The sequence below is a fragment of the Betta splendens genome, chromosome 22 (assembly GCF_900634795.4).
Source record: "Betta splendens chromosome 22, fBetSpl5.4, whole genome shotgun sequence".
In the NCBI taxonomy this organism is placed as follows: domain Eukaryota; kingdom Metazoa; phylum Chordata; class Actinopteri; order Anabantiformes; family Osphronemidae; genus Betta; species Betta splendens.
Window position 1 is genome coordinate 14,851,308 of NC_040900.2, and position 19,265 is coordinate 14,870,572.

General features: G+C 39.0%; 2 protein-coding genes across 2 annotated transcripts; one reads left to right on the forward strand and one right to left on the reverse strand.

Annotated features, from left to right (window-relative positions):
* Positions 1-62: 62 nt before the first annotated feature.
* On the reverse strand, positions 63-9,911 carry nol10 (nucleolar protein 10). The gene is made up of 21 exons (XM_029139491.3): positions 9,725-9,911; positions 9,339-9,384; positions 9,151-9,249; positions 8,964-9,041; positions 8,822-8,859; positions 8,193-8,329; positions 7,729-7,794; positions 7,507-7,567; positions 6,967-7,052; positions 6,668-6,746; positions 6,010-6,159; positions 5,795-5,861; positions 4,923-4,975; positions 3,643-3,769; positions 2,652-2,731; positions 2,433-2,531; positions 2,082-2,174; positions 1,736-1,912; positions 1,129-1,442; positions 842-944; positions 63-528 (listed from the first exon to the last, which is right to left on the reverse strand). The coding sequence occupies exons 1-21, from the start codon at positions 9,788-9,790 to the stop codon at positions 391-393; spliced, it is 2,157 nt and encodes a 718-aa protein (XP_028995324.1). The 5' UTR covers positions 9,791-9,911; the 3' UTR covers positions 63-390.
* An 810-nt stretch (positions 9,912-10,721) lies between these two features.
* On the forward strand, positions 10,722-16,668 carry atp6v1c2 (ATPase H+ transporting V1 subunit C2). The gene is made up of 13 exons (XM_029139492.2): positions 10,722-10,820; positions 11,036-11,234; positions 11,815-11,882; positions 12,350-12,435; positions 12,941-13,035; positions 13,180-13,271; positions 13,348-13,443; positions 13,544-13,612; positions 14,457-14,549; positions 14,641-14,728; positions 14,815-14,912; positions 14,982-15,105; positions 15,853-16,668. The coding sequence occupies exons 2-13, from the start codon at positions 11,106-11,108 to the stop codon at positions 15,943-15,945; spliced, it is 1,131 nt and encodes a 376-aa protein (XP_028995325.1). The 5' UTR covers positions 10,722-10,820; positions 11,036-11,105; the 3' UTR covers positions 15,946-16,668.
* Positions 16,669-19,265: the final 2,597 nt, after the last annotated feature.

Sequence of the window (19,265 nt, forward strand, 5' to 3'; positions counted from 1 at the left end):
GCATGTTAATTCATTACCAAAGAACTGTTTTCAAAAAAAGGCTCCACTGAGGAACACAGACACCTGTGGCAGCATAGCTTGTCTTTTTATTATGTTTCAAATTCCTTCTGGGGCCACTCCTGCAAATGAAGTCATAGTACAATTGCACAATCACATAACGTACGCAGGTTTCAGCATGGATACTCTTTTTAATATGCTGTGAATTTAGAGCAGCTAAACACATGGTCCAGACCACCCAGCAGGAGGACAGCCTCTGCCTGTCAGTGTCAGTCTACTATAGCACAAGAATGTCTCTGGATATAAAACCAGTAGCGTATAGTATCAGCCACAAACGTTGATACTGGATGAGACCTCATTGTTTCTTCTGTGGTGTAAACACACTGAGTGGACTCAGTAGCGGCCTCTTCCTCTGTCACCACCCCAGCCTCTCCTGCGCCTGTTGCTAAGGTGTCCAGCTGAGCGCCTCAGCTTTTTCCTCTCCTCATGGTGATCCTGCTCTGCCTGCAGCTGCATCTTCTGCTGCTCTGACTGCAAAGAAGCACAGAGTTATGTGTGTTTGGAGATATTCTGAGATCTGAATATTTATTACTATGGGAAAGAAAAGGCAAGATGTTTTAAACAGTAGCTTCAGAACAGGGTCAGAGCAACTTTTAAAGGTGGCTAGGTGACTAACAACATATATACTGCACTTGACTTTACTGAAATATGCAATGTCATCAGGAAAATCTGTGTTTTAATATTTGTGCATGAATGTGAAGCTAAATAAAAAACTTGGGGTATATTGGGTAGGGGGAAGTCACACTTCCTTTAAGTCAATGACAGCAAATCACATGCCCTTTACCTTTTTCAGAGTGAAGGTTAGTTGTTTGCTACCAACTGCAGTGTCTGCTACACTGCTGGGCCCTGTGTGCCCCTCCAACTTCAGACGGTCCTCCAGAGAGGCCCTGGAAAAGCGTACATCTATCAGACACAGTGTAAATTATCCACAATGCTTCTAACACCTTAAATGTGGTAGAACAGCTGCAAACCCCGAAGCAATCTGAAGCATTATCAGGGTTTAGAAGAACATTCCGCACAGCAAGGCAGCAAATTTAAGAGTTCTGTGGAAATAATTTTTAAAAGACATACTTCTGTAGCTTCTTCTTGTTGGCAATGTCATTAAAACTTCTAAACTCCTCGCCAGCTTTGATCTGATAAAAGAGAGGCTGGCTCGACTTCTTGTTTTCCAGGGAATTTGATGTGTCCTCCCCTGCGTTCTGTTTCCCATCCAGCAGGACGGTGTTGCGGTCTGCTTCCTTCCGCTGCTGCCACCGGCGGTGTCGGTCCTCCTGCTTCAGTAGCCGCCGCTGCTCCCGCACCTCCTCCACCCAGCTCTTGTCATCATCTGAGCTCTCCTCTTCGGAGCTGGCTTGCCCCTCAAGTTCTTCCTCCTCTTCAGCTGCCTAGACACAGACATTAGAGAGAATTAGAAAACACAGTATGACAAAACACAGCTTGCTTTCCAGACCCAGCGGGTTTATGAATGTGTCACAATAACTATATTTTGACTATAAGAATGTTCAAAGCTACTTTTTTGCTACACCATTTGACTACAGATTGAATCAGTTGCCTAATTCTCCTCAAAACATTTCATTATCACAAAGAATCAGCATGATATTGTACCTCAAGGCGGATGTCATTCATTCACACAAAGTCCCTGGTTCAAACACAAGATAAAAATAAGTTGCAGTGTTACCTTTTGGGAAGCAGCAGCCTGCTGGGCCAACAGACGCAGCTTCTTCTTCCTCTTTTGTTCAACCTTGGATACTATGGGGTTGAGTAGGCGGAACTCCTCACTCTGCTCATCCACCTGGTAGTCTGGATTTTCAAACATCACCTTGAAGCGTTCATCTCCAAGGATGCTGGGGACTGACTGCCGTTTGGAGAGAGTAAAGAATGTTTGGGTATTTTTTTAAGTTATTTAAGTGTTCTAAATTACACACAATTTTGGAAGTTAATTTGAAAATCATGATGAAACACAGCAATGAGAACAAAGTTAACAGTTCCAGAGTGTTGTTTTGGAACTTTGGACGTTTTCATACCTTGCCCTTCCTCTTCCTCGAAGCCAACTCTGCTTCATTATCACCCTCCTCCATTAGCTTAAGTGCAAGTTCCTTGTTTACACTGGGCAGTTTCTGACAATCAGGACAAATAGATTATTAGATTACACAAACAGCAAACTGTATCACAAGGCTAAACAGGAATTAACCAGTACAAACTAGTTTTAAAAGTACATATTGTATGCGGTGCTACTTAGTCAAACCTGTATTTGGTCATAAAGTCAAGAGAATGTGAATAGTGCAAAGTAACGTAAACATAAATGGTGTATTATGTATTAATTTCAGCATCTCTCATAAATATAAATAGTACCCACACATTTTAGAACCTCTCACCTTAACCTGTACTCTCTCGATCCTGGACTCTTCAATCTTCTGACGGATCTTGTCCTTGCGGTAATCCTCATATGCAAAAGGATTTGCCATGCTTTTGACCTATGGCCGAACACATTAGTTAGTCAACATCCATCTTTTAAAAAATAAACTTGTTAATAAAAAACAACTGCATATGCGAGAGACATAAATGGGAACTTGATACAGTGCTTAACATGTTACCTTGTGATAGAGCCTTATGTCCATGAAAAAGCCGTGCATGTAGGCTCTCAGGAGAGATGATCCTACCAGGTGAGACAAACCTGAAACAAATAAGAAAAACAAAAACGATGAGATAAATATTCAGAGAAAAGAGGAAAAAAAACAGTGTTCTCAAACATGTATTTAAAAATAACACAATATAGACTATTAATATTTCAAAAATGATGGGACAGGAGCAGCAATAACTCAGTCATCAAGATCACAAAAACTAGGGCAAAACATTTTGAAATTTTAAAACTCGTCCCACATAAGAAAATTGTCTTAAAAGAAACCCTGTTTACTTTTTATTTAGTGTTCTCTTAACAATATAGAAAATGCCTTCAAGGAATTTCCACCCTGAAGGGACTAATTGCACATGTTGAATGGGAAAAGCTTTATGGGTTGGGATGATTGTTAGAAAACGTATGTGTGACGTCAAAACGTATGTGAGACTGAGGGACACACAGAATGTGCAGTGAGCTGAGGCTTCAAGGTTACATAACGGGGTCAGATTACACAGGACTCACCCCCCCTGCACCCGCTTTTCTTTTCACATTGGCCAATCGCCCTTTCTGCTGCTTGTCATTTGATATCTTTACTGCTGAGCTTGCATTCCACAGTTCTTTCAAGCCCTTCAGTGTTCCCCTCACCAACCCCCCCTCCTCTCACACTCTCCCAGCCTCTACTTCAGGAGTGGCCAACCCTGGTTCTCAAGGGCCACTTTCCAACTCTTCCTGCCCCAACTAATACAGATTACCTTGACCTGGTGTGTTCAGTCAATCAGCAGCTAAATGACACACCTGATCAAGGTAATCAGCAGGGAGACTTGATTTAGAGTCTTAGATTTAACTAGTTAAGATGGGATAAAACTCAATGTTTGCTGTTAAATAAAAGCTTAAAACAATTCTTGTGAAGAGGGGAGAAATTTATCCTAATTTTTATTTTTTTGTCTTACTGTGCAGTGAGCTCTCACCAAGATTTTCCAGGTCCTTCCGGGTGACAAACTTGTAGTCATCATACACTGTGCTCTCTGGGCTCTCCTCCAGCTCCTCGGTCAGGTTGTCCAGGAAGGAGCACCACCGAGGTGCAGGGCCCAGAGCCTAGATATGCACACACAGACTGCATTTATTGTACCACATAAGTAACTCGCAGGTGATGATTGTAAGCTAATTACATTGACAAATTAAATGTCTAGAAACATAAATAGACAGAATTAAGTTATCAGGTTTTAGCAGTTATGTTATTAATGTTTTGATTTAATTTGAATATTTTGTTGCATACTTATATATTTTTAATAATCCCTTTTAGTCCGTTTGTGAAGTCACAACCACTAGCACTTTCCTTTACATCAAAAAACACTGGCGTTTATATATAGAATTGTAAATGGTGTGTTTCCACCTTGCCTCAGGTGTGGATACTTGAAACCCTCAACACAGCACTAAGCTCAGGAAATTTTGACTAGGTTGAGGTAGGGCAGAGCAAAGATCCACAGTTATCACTCAGATTCAATAAACAGATGGATTAAAGTCTTATGGGACAGACTAAACTCTGTTTTATCTGTTCTTTGGAATGAGGGTCACATAGATTATGTCATCACATGGAGCTAACACTGACACCAGAGTACACAAAATAAAATGCCTAGGACTTTGTTATTGTTCCCTGACATGATTCTGAGCTGATACAGTTTACAGTTCGACAGGGATAATCTGTGTTACTGCGATTAGTTCAAGGAATGACGGAGAACCATGAAAAGGAACAATGGCAGATTGCTCCCCGAGGCCTGATCAGTTCAATCAGGTTAAAAATACTATAAAAGACAGTTCTGTTAGAAGTTGTCTGACTTTACTGTCACAGACGACAAAACAATTAACTCTGTGATTTGTACCATTTTAAATACAACACAAATTGTGATCAATTAACACATATACTTTAGTACAATTCTTCACAGACTGCTCTTTTTATCTCACCTATTTCACCTTGAGTCTGACACGGAACAGAAGGGCCACAGTTTACCATGTTCGACAGTTTCTTGAATTCACCCATTTACCCACAGCAAAGGCTAGTTTACTATATAATAGCACAAGAATAACACAATGGATGTGAGAGTCACACAACAGCCTGTCAGATCCCCCCTAGAGCATAAAATTATTAAAATGATGGAAAATAAACTGTATTTCTGTGTAAGATGAGCAGTTGATGAATGCAGTGTGACTTGAGTGCTGCACACTGGTTACCACGTAACTCAATACTCACCGGAATGTAAAAGGTGTTCATTTTAGGATCCTCATTGGCAGTGAAGAGCATTCCTGTCAAAAAGCAGCACAACCAATGTAAATGAAGCTTAACTATGGTGAAAACACTGTGGTTCAAAAATGTAAAGCTAAAAAACACAGGTCATCAAAACCAATTATGATTTTAGTGTCTCCATTGTTCTGTATGATCAGTACATTCTCTGAATTACACTGCAGTGCTTACAGAGTGGTGCCACCCAGAGGTGAATAAGAGTATGCACAAGACCATGTACTGCTATCAAGTGAGTGGAGATGTAGATATGACATAAGCTTAACAGTAGTTGCCCTGATCAATAATGAGATCATGCTGGTGAACCTCCACATTAGTGTACTCATTATTGCGAAACAATTTGCAAATTGCCTTATAAGTAATGTTTATAGTTTCTGGCCCTTGCAACTAACAATACAGGGTCGTCTACAAATCTGCACATTATTCTGTACATAGCACTCCCATCTGTATAATATGTAGTTTTGATAGTTAATACTCAAACTGATGCAGCTGTTCGTTGTTAAACAATCCAAGCTCATAGAGGTACAGAGCAAAACAAAGTGTATTTACACGAAAAGAGTCTCAGGGTGGCACTATGCCATCAGTGGTACAGGTAAAGCAAGACGAAGTCTTTTAAAAACCCACCCACCTAGAACTAACCAAAGCATACTGTAGGGTATACTGCCCATCTCTACTAAATGTGGAATGCCTAATGATGAAGGTTTATCCTAAAGATGTTGTTATCATAATTGTTGGGAGCCAACACTGTAATTATAAAATGTAAAACTATTATTGTTTGCTAGTAAAAATCTATTCTAGAGAGTTTGTGTGTGGGTTAGTCTCACCTGAATTCGGGTACAAGCAAACATCGTTAATGTTGGTCTGAGGCTGTATGGACGAGAACACTTTACCCTGTGGCAAGCACACATAAAATTTGATTTGTTGTACTTTGTATTTGTTGACAGAAACATGTGTTAATGTCCAATCAATGAACATACATTTCTGACAAGTTACTTTTTTATATGAGCACAAATTATTGAGAAAACAATTCAGAACTTACATTGTCTTTGTTCCACATTTTTATAATCTTGGAGTCAGAAGATACAACCAGGTCCAGTTGATTGAGGAAGTTGAGTGACTTGATTGGCAGGCTGTAGAAGTGATCCTTAACCAGCAGTGGCTGGCTGGAACGCAGGTCATAGAGCAGAACCTTCAAGGAAAAGAAAAAAAGAGCTTAAACAACAACTGTGATGTTCAGAAGTCTATTAAACATTGTACAACGGGGACTTCTCAAAACAGAACAATACTGGATCAGCTAAGTTTGGGTTAAAACCATTCCCTTACACCCAGCTCCAATTATCACTTGGCAATACAGCAAGTCCAAATCATTAGGAGATGACAGCAAGTGACATTGTCACCAAAATTAAGCTTGTTCTGAGAACAGAGTAACCTTTGAGAAGAATACCTCAACATCAGTCAGTTCACTGTGAGTATACAACTCACAGGAAGAAGAGGCGGAATTTCACGCCATGTGGGTAGCTGACAGTTTACAACAACATGAAAAGAGGAAGCAGGGAATGTAACCCTGAGCTATCCACTGTTTTTCAGCCTGATGACCTCCTGCCACTATACAGTATCAGGTGCCACACTTATTGTATTAGCAAACAAAAAACTGATACAGTAAACAAAACAATGTTAAACAGATTATTTCTTCTTACCTGGCCTGTGCTGGTGCCCACAGCCAAGGAGAGGGAGTCATTAAATTTCAGTGCACTGACTGAGGGCAAACTCTGAACACTGTCGACAAAAACCCAATAAGAACATTAACATATTAATAATTTAAGTCACAAAATTATATAACAGAGACAGCATCTCAGCATCCCCACATTGTAGAGATGCTGTGACTAGGTGGATAATTTCTTTTTAAGGGTGCTATAATGCCGCACAGTCTGCAGCTTGATTTAATGCAGCAGAGATGGGCTAATATGTATTGTCATTGTAAAAGCTTGGTACATACTCTGTCCCTTCAGAGATGCTGCTCAAGGCACAGTCCAATGTGCCCACTCTGCTACGAACGCGAGGGTCCCAGCATTCGACCCTTCCCTGGCAGACAGTCAGACAAACACAGGGTTAACTGACAGCTTTAACAAGATTACAGCTCAAGATGTTAAAAAAAGACATGTATACTGTTAACTGGAAGTGGATTTAAATGTGGCAGTAGACAACCTGCGATATTGGCGGCTTCCAATGTAAGTGAGAGGCTTGAACTTTTACACTCCAAGTTAACACCCTTTTTTTTAAATAAGCCCAACTGGTGTGTGATGCTTCATCACAAAACAAAATCAAGGAGATGAGACAAGAGAAAGAGCTACTGTTGAGCAATGCAGTAATGAAAACAATGATAATTTTTAAGCTTTCTATAAAACATGGAAATCATTCAGGAAATCAGTGTACTGTAGTAAATAATAGTCAGATCGATGAATATAGAAGAAGATTTTTTTTTTTTTATTTGTGTATTCTGGAAAAAGGTTAGCACATATTCTGCTATGGTGCTTACCTCTGAGGATCCCGTGGCAAACAAATGGTGAACAGAGTTCATATCACACACGTTGTTCTCCCTGTTGAAATAGTCAGAGTCAGAGCACAGTGACAATGTAGAACATAATAAAGCTACATGCATTTTAGACTCGGGTATAAACATTTTAGTAAGTACTGGCTCAATTTAACAGCTTATTATTGAAAATACCAGCAGTTTGAAGAAACGTTTGGAAAAACTTACACAGCATCAGTCTGAAGTGAGTTCAGAAAGCGTCCTTGTTCCAGATTTAGCCTGAACACCTCTGAACTGTCGATGAAAGCAAAAATATTTATGGATACTCCCTTCATTTTTCTTTATCGAACACACAGATATATGTCCAAAATGTTACAGGGTCAGGGGATAGAGTTTCATTTGCTTCAGTGTTTTTTGGAATCTGGTGAGACATCTGAGAATTGTTTGTGCCTTTTGTAATACTTGTATCTATGTACCGTTGTTGTTTTTAAGTCTTGCACATTGGTAAACTCCCACATATGAAATCATAAATGTACTGTTTCATCAAAACATAAGAAAATACAAAAACATGGCCAGTCTCTCGTTGTAAGCTGCACACGTAAAAGAGCAAAGGAACCCAATTTTTGTAGTTCATAGAAATAGCTCACAAATGACAAACCATTTTGACAAATATTTAATAAAGATGTTCTCACCTTGCCCCCACAAAATAAAGGTCACAGGAGGGGTAATGGTAAGAAAAGTCTCGTCCATACTTTGGAATCCGTGTCTCATAGTAATGTCCGTGCTGGGAATGGAACTCTATATAGCGGTTTGAGTGCAGAAGCACCAGCTAAACAGACAAACAGAAAAACACATGCCACATTTCAAAAAATTTCAGGGAGTTTAGTTTGACATAAATACACAAAGTTAAATTAACATAGCAAGAGTATAAAAATATGAAAACCCGCATCTATATAATGCATTTTTTTTAAACCCGTACTTATTTATACTGATTAAGCTAGATGTAAGTGCTCTCTCTGCAAAAATGGCTACATCTGTAATGTAACCACATCATATTTCACTATGACCTCAGTGACAAACAGCCAACTGAACCAAAATAGTTGTTACAATGTAATAACTGAACAGTGAAAGTGAACTTTCAGTGAAACATCACAATCTAATTATTTCGCAAATCCAGCAAAATCTTTTGGTTAGTTTTAGTAACTTAACAGATGGTTGTCTGTGTAATGTCATGACAATATCATGCAATTACAAGCAATAATGCTTGAAAAATAAAAATAAACAATTATCTTAGCAAAATGTAAAGGAAAGAGTGTCTTACCTTGGAGTAGTCATCAGACAAGATGTCAAAGGCCACAACTTTTGGAGATTAGGGGAAAAAACATTAATAATATAAAAATGATACAAATTAATTGTTCATGAATGTTCAAGCTATGCAACAAGTGGGTGTAAAAAAAACTTACTATCTGAATCTAGACAGCGCTCAAACTTCAGGGAGAGGTTATAAGTGTCATAACAGCGAAGCCTAGGCTTGTAAGTGCCTAAAATGAATAATTACAAACAATGTAATCACAATATATGTCATAAAATAATATATGTTTTTCAACCTTCAGCTTGGTTTACTGAAACACTATCCACTGCTTATTTTACCTGCTGCCAGGATATACTGGCCATCTCTTGATATTTTTATAGAGGTACACACTGTAGGCATCTCAAAGTCTTGAATAAGTTCAATCCTCCGCTGGATGTCTGAGAAAAAAGAGTGAACTTTCAAATTCATAGCATGTGATTTGGAGAACATCAAGTCTTCATTGCTATAAAAATGTCAGTTAACTCACCAAAGTCTTTCTTTTGTAACTGTCTTTTCTTCCGATCTGACAGCCACTGTATTAATTAAATAGAGGTGAACAGGTCAGATATAGTAGCAGTTTATTTGTTTTAGCTGCTGGTTTATTTAGGCTTGCTACAACGTTGAAGGTTTAGAAACCAGGAGAGCACAACGAGAAGCAGCAGCTACATATACCTGGTTTTCCATAACGTTATAAACTAATGGCAATCCCATTAACAAGGAATGCATCTCATTTGGTTTTGGCATTGACATTTTTTCAAAATACAATGTTAGGACTTGTCTCGTGGCTAGCTGTGTTAGCTAGCTACCAAGCTAGCTAAACAGTAACGATACTTTTTGGTTAACTTAGCGTCAGGAGCCTGTCGTGTTTCTTACCTCTGGAAGAGACTTCCCATGACTCAAATTATAAATCTTCACATCATTTACACTAGAAACCTGCATCGTAAGAAAGTGGCTGGTCACACATAACACTGTTACTATACACCAGTGTATTGCACCCACGTTTTTGCTTCGCAGCAAAACAGGAAATGAAGAGTTTACTGAAACACGTCCGAGTAGAAACCGTACCTACCGAAAGAGGACGGTTCCCCTCTTCTCCAAAACAACAAACTAATAAAGACATTAAAACGACTGATCAAATTCAACTAACCAAAACTAAATGTTAAAGTTATAAAAATATCCAAAAAAGCATTGTGTTTGGTACCAGCACAGCATTAGTCTAATTAAGTTATTCTATAGAAGTCTATGCAAGTATAACAAATAATACAGGAGAGTTATGTATCATGATAATGACATGATAAAATTTATACTTGCAAGATGGTCTGGTGACAATGTTGAAATGCAGCACAGTAGAGGGTTTGTGTCAGTTAGTATTAATTAGTATTAGTCTGCAGTTAGTTTAATAAAATATCAAGGATAAAATATATTTAAACCTAAACTTGACCAAACTATAAACCTTCCATTCATTAATCATCTCAAGCATTTGTCCTCTTAAGGTGCATAAAGGAGCTGGAGCCAATCTCAGCTGTCATTAGAAAAAAGGTAGTGTACCCAATAGACAGCTTAACAATCTAACATGTTCCAAATTTAGAGACAAACAACCATATAGATGGTCTGGATAAAGTTTTTACTATTTTATTTCTATAGGACAAGTTATTCAGAACAATAAAAATTCAATTTTAAGGATACAGCAGTCAGACAATCTGAAAGGAAATGCAAAAAAGGCAACGTAACTTAACATAAGCCTTAGTAAACTTTATAGAAAGGCCTATATAAGGTTGTAAGTATCCAGCAGCATGTGTGTAATAAGTTTGTATAGGTTACTTGATCAAATCGCATGAAGTGATGTAATAGTGTCCTGTGATCCTAGAAGACAATGGGCTGGCTGTCAGTTTTAGGTGGAGCTTCTGCTTAGACTGTCTCCGCACTCACAGTGGCGCTGACACAGGACTGTCATGAGGATACTCTAAAGGTAAGAGTCCTTGTTTTGGAAATTTAATTCTTATGAGTTAAAGCTTTTTCTTAATTACATTACATAACCTTATGTAACCTATGCCTAGGCATAGGCAATATTATTTCACAATCTGAAATAAAAATGACTATAGACAAGTGTAAATTTATTAAATTGATTAACTGAAAGCTTAAATATCTTTTTTATCTTTGGCTTTTGTTTGTTTCCTGTCACAGTTTATTTTGTGCCAAACGCTTATTCTTGTGGGGAGGATTTCTGAGTTGTCTGTGTGAAATATTTGGAGTCATGACAGATTTGTGGGTGATTTCTGTCCCAGTGGACAAGACCAGCTCAACCAGTGTAGATAAACTCAAACACACAATTGCCAAAACCAAACTGGCCACCTGCTGCAAGTTCTCCATTCCAGAGCTCAAGGTGAGACTTTGTATCATTTTTCCCCTGGTAAGAGTCAGAGGTAGCGACACAAAGCTTACAAAGTAAACATACACTGCTGTTTCAGCTATAGAAGAGCCTCTTTTCTTTACCCACTAGTGTAGCGTTGCCAAAACAAAGAGCAGGAAGAATTGTATGTTTAGTTCTTTGTTTATACCTGTACAGTAGAGTGTGGCTGAGGAGGGTGATGGTGTTTGGTATCCTTCTCTGGTGAAGAGATAAAGGCTCAGGTTGCGCTCTACAATTTGAGGCAAAATTTCCATCCGACCCATTTCACTCAACATGATACACGTTCATGTTGACTGCTGGGAATTTCACCAGAATACTGGTTGTTTTTTGACTTTTCAGGAATTCCACCTTCTCCGTGATATTAAATGTGATGTACATGTAGATAACCTTAGGCTGAATACTGAAAACCAGCAAGTATGGGTGTAAAAGCCAGTGACTATTATTACTACTAATTGGTGGAATTGTTGTCGAGGTTTTGGGCTTTGTATGCCATCAGACAGATGATGCATCATCTGCGGTAACACTAACTGTGCTGTCTCCACTGTGACCTCAGGTGGGAATACTGGACAGTCTGCTCAGGGTGTCAGATGATCTCTCCAAGCTGGACACGCTGACTGAAGGGTAAAAAAATAATAATAAGGAAACCTGTAAATATTGCCCACGCTCTGTTCCTACACACAGTAACATGTTTATTGCATGTTTGTAGGTTAATGTGTAGCTTTGTTTTTTAAGAAGAGTAGTAAGTCTGAGCTTGTGTGCAGTCGGCACCATGATTAATTGATGGTCAGGGGCAGCTGACGGTTAGTTTTCCCTCCTTATTTTAAATTCATTGTTAGTATATCTGAGCCGACATAGTGTAAGTGGGGGTGTTACAGACATCATCACCACAGAGCCAAACAGGTATCTTCTCTAGAGTAGTCTAAATAGTTGAAATCACTTTTAAAGTTTTCAGAAGCTGGTGTATTTTATTTTAAATAAAATCCCTGATCCACATCGAAAGCTCACTGTGCACCTCTGTAACAGAATGAATAAATAAATTATTTAGAAATTGGACATAAATATAATAATAACATTATTTTTCTGGTCAGTTTGATCAGAAAAACGTGTCAGTGTATGAAGGATGTGATGGACCATGCCATCGACAAAGTGCTGGAAAATGCTTTGGCCAATGGAAGTGAGTGTTCTCACACACACACACACACACACACACACACACACACACACACACACACACACACACACACACACACACACACACACACACACACACACACACACACACACATCACAACTAAAGGCAGCCGTCTAACCCTTGATCTAATCCGAACTAAAACTCAATTCTAACCTTAGAGCTTCTAACTAGAACTTAGGCTGAATGGCAAGACAAACGCTGCAAAACACAGAATAACAAGCGCTTCTATCACTCTCTCCCATCAGAGCATGGCACGAATCAGAGAGTCGTCCTGTCACCCCTGAAAGCTTACCTCAAGAGGGGTATTTTACCTGTTTGGAGCCTGGGTGCAGTGTTGTGTGACTTTTTTCTTATAGAGTGCGTTTTCACAGCACACAGGCCTCTTGCTTTCTGAATGTAACTTTACTGCTGTGTGTTGGTGTGTTTACGACTGTCCAACTAATGGGTTCCACAGACAATAACTTAAGGCTGTTTGTACATTTTTCAGTGGACCCAATGAGCTACGTGACACAGTTTCAGTGGGACCAGGCTAGGTATCCCACATCTCTGACACTCTCCAACCTGGTAGACATCATCAACAAGGTGAAAACTAATGTGAACTTATATGTTAATATAGTTCTGTATAGTCTGACATCCAGACTGTTACATTATTATTACTGTTAGTAATATGTATTATATTATATAGTGGCTTATGCACTATAATAAATCTGAATCTATGAATCTTAGGAAATTTTACAAGCAGAAGCAGAATTGAAAACTCAAACTCTGGCATACAGCACTGTGAAATCAAGCCTACAGATCCTTGAGCACAAACAAGAGTAGGTTAAATATTTTTTGCAAATATGTAATCGTATTAACTATGAAGATGATTAATAGAAAAGAGTTTCTTTCCAGGGGGAGTATAAAAAATCACAGTCTGAATGAAATAGTGAAGAAAGAAGACCTGGTTGTGTCAGAGTACCTCACCACAGTGCTGGCAATGGTGACCAGGTCAGTGACACAGTGACCACAGTGACGCAGTGTGTGTGTTCATGTGTTTACATTTCTGTGATGTTCTTAACATTACTCTCAAACGTGTTCTTGGTCACAGATCCAGTTATGTTAAGTGGGAGGGGACCTATGAATCCCTGTCAGAGTTTGTGGTTCCTAGGTCAAGCAGGTAAGCCTTCTTTATCCACTGTTGGCCATGACAAGTAATAGATGGATAGATGTCTCCATAGCCCATAGTACTTGGATCAAGTAATTCTATTTGATCCAAGTACAAGTGCACTGACAAAACTCAGAAAACCTGTTCTTAGGTCAGGCCAAGTAACCACAGGTGTTCCATTACTGGCAGTAAAGTGAACATGCACCTAGATTAGATGAGTAGTGGTAGTAATTAATTGGCTTTTTTAATGACCTTAAGTTGATGTTTTCATGTCTTGGATGCCTTGTTACACTGCACAGAAACTGCTTTGACCAAGACTCTGTTGTCAGCTGTTTTTCTAGTTGTAAAAAGTAAATGTATTTATTTAAGGTGTGAACGTCAGCTCTCCAGCTCTGACCTGCCCATATGTTTAACATATTTTTTCTTAAAGGTGAACAAGAAATGCTGGTTAGTGTCAGTGTCACATCATGATAGATGTGGGATTTTGAAACATGACACAGCTTTACAATATTTTGTTATACATTTGACCTGCTGCTATGAAAATATGTGGACGCTGTGTCCAGTTGGAAAAGATTCTGAAAATCTACAACTACGCAGTTTTTAGTTATAGTGGAAAATAACTGCAACAACTGCAACAACAATCTGCTTATAGCAGTGTCCTTGAGTTTTGCAAGTACTGTTTCTGTATTTTTTCACCAACCTGTTGCATATTTTGATGGAGACTTTGATGTGGCAAACTGAATAATAATTCTTGTCAAAGCTATGCTAAATGTGAAACTACATATGTTTACATATTTAACTGTTGTTGCTTTTTGCCACTGACATTTTAATTTGCTGTTATTATTTTGTCTGCCAGGAAACTGTATGAGGATCAGGAGGGAGGCATTTTTGCCGTTACGCTGTTCAAAAAAGATTTGTCTCGTTTCAAAGCCAAAGCCCAGGAGAGCAAGTAAGCAGGGCAAATAGTAAGACAAGTCCCCATCAAGTCAAATCAGTGTTGTCTGTGTCACTTACCATAGCGTAGTCTATGATCCACACAGGTTCATTGTGCGCGAGTACAGCTTTGATGTGGAGGAGCAGATGAAGGAGGAGATACAGCAGCTTGCAGTCCACAAAAAGGAGCAATACGTGAGTCGCTGGTTGTGGACAGATTGCTACGTGTGTACTCGTGTATGTGTTGCAGTGCAATATACATGTGTGCACCTCATCCACAGGGAGTCTTTGTACGTTGGCTAAAGATGACTTTCAGTCAGGTGTTTATTGCCTGGATTCACTTGAAAGCTTTAAGGGTGTTTGTGGAATCAGTCCTCAGGTCAGTTTTGTCAACCTTTCAGAAGAATTTCAGTAATTGAGTTGACTCATAACAATGTCTTCTGCACAGGTATGGATTACCTGTCAACTACCAGGCTTTTCTGCTGCAGACTGATAAAAAGCGCTCAAAGAGACTCAGAAAAGAACTGGCCTCATTGTTCAAGCATCTGGACCCCACTGTCTGCAAGACAGATGTAAGCGACCAGAGTCTTTTACTGATATAATAATGACAAAATGATAACAAAAAACGAACATTTAAATGTTTGACAACAAACAGCCACTCTTTTATAGTAGTATTTTTGATGCCATCAGTTGTGCAGCATACCCCACACAGTGACACATGCCTTGTTCCCTGGTAAAGATGGTAATGCTGTAATTTTATTCTAGCACCAAGTAATGGGCACCTGCTGGAAAATGTGTTTGTTAGGAGAATATTATTAGGGATATAATGTAAATAATGTACAATCCAACATAATACCCTCTATGATTTCTTTTTTTTCCTCAGCATTTTTATGAAAGCACATGTTCCAGGTTGTCATCGGTTTTCAGTTGGTGCCCTGGTTGTTACCATAGAAACATTTTGTAGGTCTTATGAATTATGATGGTGAGCAGGCTAATTAAGGCTTAAAATAAGTCCTTATTTTAAGGTGCACCAAACTAATCTGGGAGCACGAATTAGTTTTTAATGCTGTAGAGCAGATTAAAATGTCTTTTAATGTTGATGCCGTTGTGTGGATAAGCACTGTCATGTATACAGTTTCAGTTGTCAAGAGCACTTGTGATGTTTGCCCTATACAGACTGTCCCACGACCTTGTCATTGCAGTAAAGATGCTGCTACTATGCTGCACGTATTTACTGTGTGAGAGGGAAGGCCCTATAATGTTAAAACACAGAACTTTCCAAAGGCTTGTGTAACGTTGCTTCTCCATCTGCCGTGCAGGTGAACTGTGACATCCCAGGAATCATGCAGCAGGAGTACTTTGCATACATCTGCTTCCAAATCAGCACCAACATGTTGGACTACACTTACTAGGCGACAAATAGAGATATCACAGTCTTACAGCGCAAAGAAGGGCCCTGGTGCTCCTGCTGTGAATGAATGAATGAATGAATTTTACTTTATTTAAATGTCATGCCATTTCATGGTCCATGCCTGAAGGGAAGACACCTTCAATCTATAACTTCCAGAAGGCTGGTCACATGGTAATTCAAATAATCATTTAAAAAATATAATAATAGATGTATTGATTAATCAAAATCATAAATTTATATTAAGACTACAATAAAACATGTATGATGAGGAATATCTTTGAATGTCTTTTCAACATGACATGGCATTATCATTAGCCAGGGGAGTCTGATTGCAGGTAACAAAGCTAACAACTTTAGCTGCACACTGTGCACTTTGATCCAGTTTCTTCCAGTGTTTTATTTTGAAAGAACGTGAACGTATAACATTGATGTCACTGTATAGCTCTGCAATTGAAGAACATTCTTCAAAGAGCCCTTTAAGCCATCACATCCTCACATTAATACATTTATTTATGCATAGTTGTATATTATTCATAATAAAAAAACAGTCCCATGTATTTTTAAGTATATTCTGTTGATACAGTAAATAATATCTCTTTTGGCTCGTATGTAATCAGAATGATTTTAAATGTAATGCTGTTAACTATGGAAGTATTCAGATCCTTAAAGGTTAAACTAATAATATTGCAATTCAAATCCTTCTATAATAATAAATGATTATTGAATAGAATTATTTTGTTTATTTATACTCACTGTTACAAATTGCAACAGACTGCTTCGAAGCGACTGTAAAACAAATGTAGAAAAATGTTTAAACTCACTCCTAGGCAGTGGCCTAATCCCAGCTGCTTTGCACATTCAGTGCATGCTTAAGGTCAGGCTCTAAAGAAGCACATCATCTGCAAAAAGCAGAGGCAATATCCTGTATTTCCAAAACCGTCACCGAATCATAAACAGAATGAACAGAACCTGTAAGCTTGGACTCTGAGCTTTGCCATAGTCCAACAAGCACTGGAAATAGGTCTGACTTGCTCCCAGCACAGTGAACCAGGCTCCTGCTACAGCCCTTAACGTTGGACCTGGACTCCATACCATGACACCCTTTCCAGAGCCATAAATGCCTATAACCTATCGTAATAACCTTCCGTACCTGGGAGAGGGTATAGTGCTGGTCCAGTTTTTCATAACTAGGGTGAAAACTGCATTGACTGTGGAATTTTCTACTCCAGTACTCTTGCATATACTTTTTTGGGGAAGCTGTGAAGGCAATGTCCCCAGCCTCCATGTGATGTTATAGAGATGTGTCAGCCAAGACAGCCTCATCACATTAAGAGATTTGAGGTACTCAGGGAAATCCCATTTACGCCCAGTGTGCATTGGACAAGTTCTCTGCCTCTGCGTCCTTGATGTGTATGGTTTGAGGAGATCCTTAAAGGAAAAGTATCCCTTCCACCATCTGATAACATCGTCACTCAAAGTTAACAGCTCCCCACTTGCACTTTAAACAGTGTTGGTAAACTGCTAAATGACTAATGTAAGTTAGAACAGATTTTTGTTGCTGACCAAGGAATACATCATGTCTGATGTATTCTAATTAATCTTAAAAGTACAAACTGTCCTATCCTTCAAACAAAGTGCATAAAAATCAAATAATTAGTTAATATAAATACTGAAGTGAAACATTATGTACTTTTGCCCTGGAGTGTTATGCAGTACATGATTACTAGAGGGTGCAATTTATCTGTTCTGTGCAACAACAACAAATTTTCACAACACTTTTCACCATATGCAGTACTAGCAGGTCAAAACTTAATAAAGTACAGTTTATAGTGTTGTTTATATGTAGTATGCCCTGAAAATAAACTATACTTTAAGTTCCACCCAAATTATACGGGGAATATACAAAGACATGGAAAGTGTCTCACACACACACACACATCCATGATGGAGCTGGCTAACGCCCAACAGGCTGTTCAAGCGCTGCGCATTATGCGTATCGCACGTATTTTTAAGCTGGCGCGCCACTCTTCCGGGCTGCAGACTCTGACTTTTGCGCTGAAGAGGAGCCTCAAAGAGCTGGGGCTGCTCCTTATGTACATGGGTGTGGGGATCTTTGTGTTTTCGGCGCTGGGCTACACCATGGAGCAAAGCCACCCGGAGACCCTGTTCCGGAGCATCCCGCAGTCTTTTTGGTGGGCCATCATCACTATGACTACGGTGGGCTATGGAGACATATATCCAAAAACCACGCTCGGCAAGTGCAACGCAGCCGTCAGCTTTTTGTGCGGGGTAATAGCCATCGCTTTGCCAATTCACCCCATCATTAACAACTTCGTTATCTTCTATAACAAGCAAAAAGTCCTGGAGACTGCAGCGAAGCACGAAGTAGAGCTGATGGAGCTGAAGTCTGGCAGAGACGACCGCAGGAAAAGTAGCAGTTAAGCAAAGACTGTCAGTATTACCCGGTGAAAATTCCTAATTATAAGAGTTGTTTCAAGTAAATTTGAAAAAAAAAACAGCTCTTCTTATTTATATCAAAAGCAAAATTGAAAGGTTTATTTATGAAATATAAAAGCCACTTTTCATCGCCCTGCTATAGGGTGCCGAATGTAAAAAGAGCTTGTATAACTAGTTTTCTCTTATTCAACTAAATGACACAACAGGTTTTCCCACATTTAGCTAAATGTGACAAAGTCTAAATGCAAATGTTAAATATAAATATTACATGTACAAATAAATGTTAAATATAAATGTTAAATGTAAATCTAAATAATATATGTAAATGTTAAATGTAAATGTTAAACGTTAAATGTAAACGTTGTTGTTCGCCGAGTTTAAAACTGACATGTGCAAGTTGACTCCACCCCTACCCTCTAACAGCGCTCGTAATGCTGAACTCAGATAAGTAACGTGGACTCAAACACCTCAAACAGTGCGCGCAAACTTAAAACAACGGCTAGCTATTAAAGTTAGCTAACTAATTCTCCACCGGTGCGACAGAAATATTTCATTCAAGCCTACTTAATTCACCGTTAATGGCGTGAAGCGGAGCCTCAGCCCACAGACCTTCTATTACAGCCCGTTTAATCTCTGCTAACAAGAGGGAGCTGACGGCCATGGCTTCATTTGACTTCAGGTTCCTCTCCAGTATTGTCCACCGATCCAGAGTGAAATGTGAGCGGGGCTGTGCGAACTGTTTGAGGTGTTTGAGTCCGCATCCGTTTGACGGTAGAGTGGAGTCTACTTGCAGATGTCATGAATATTCAGTTTTACACTAGGCGAACATTTACAATTAACATTTACATTTATATATAATATTTA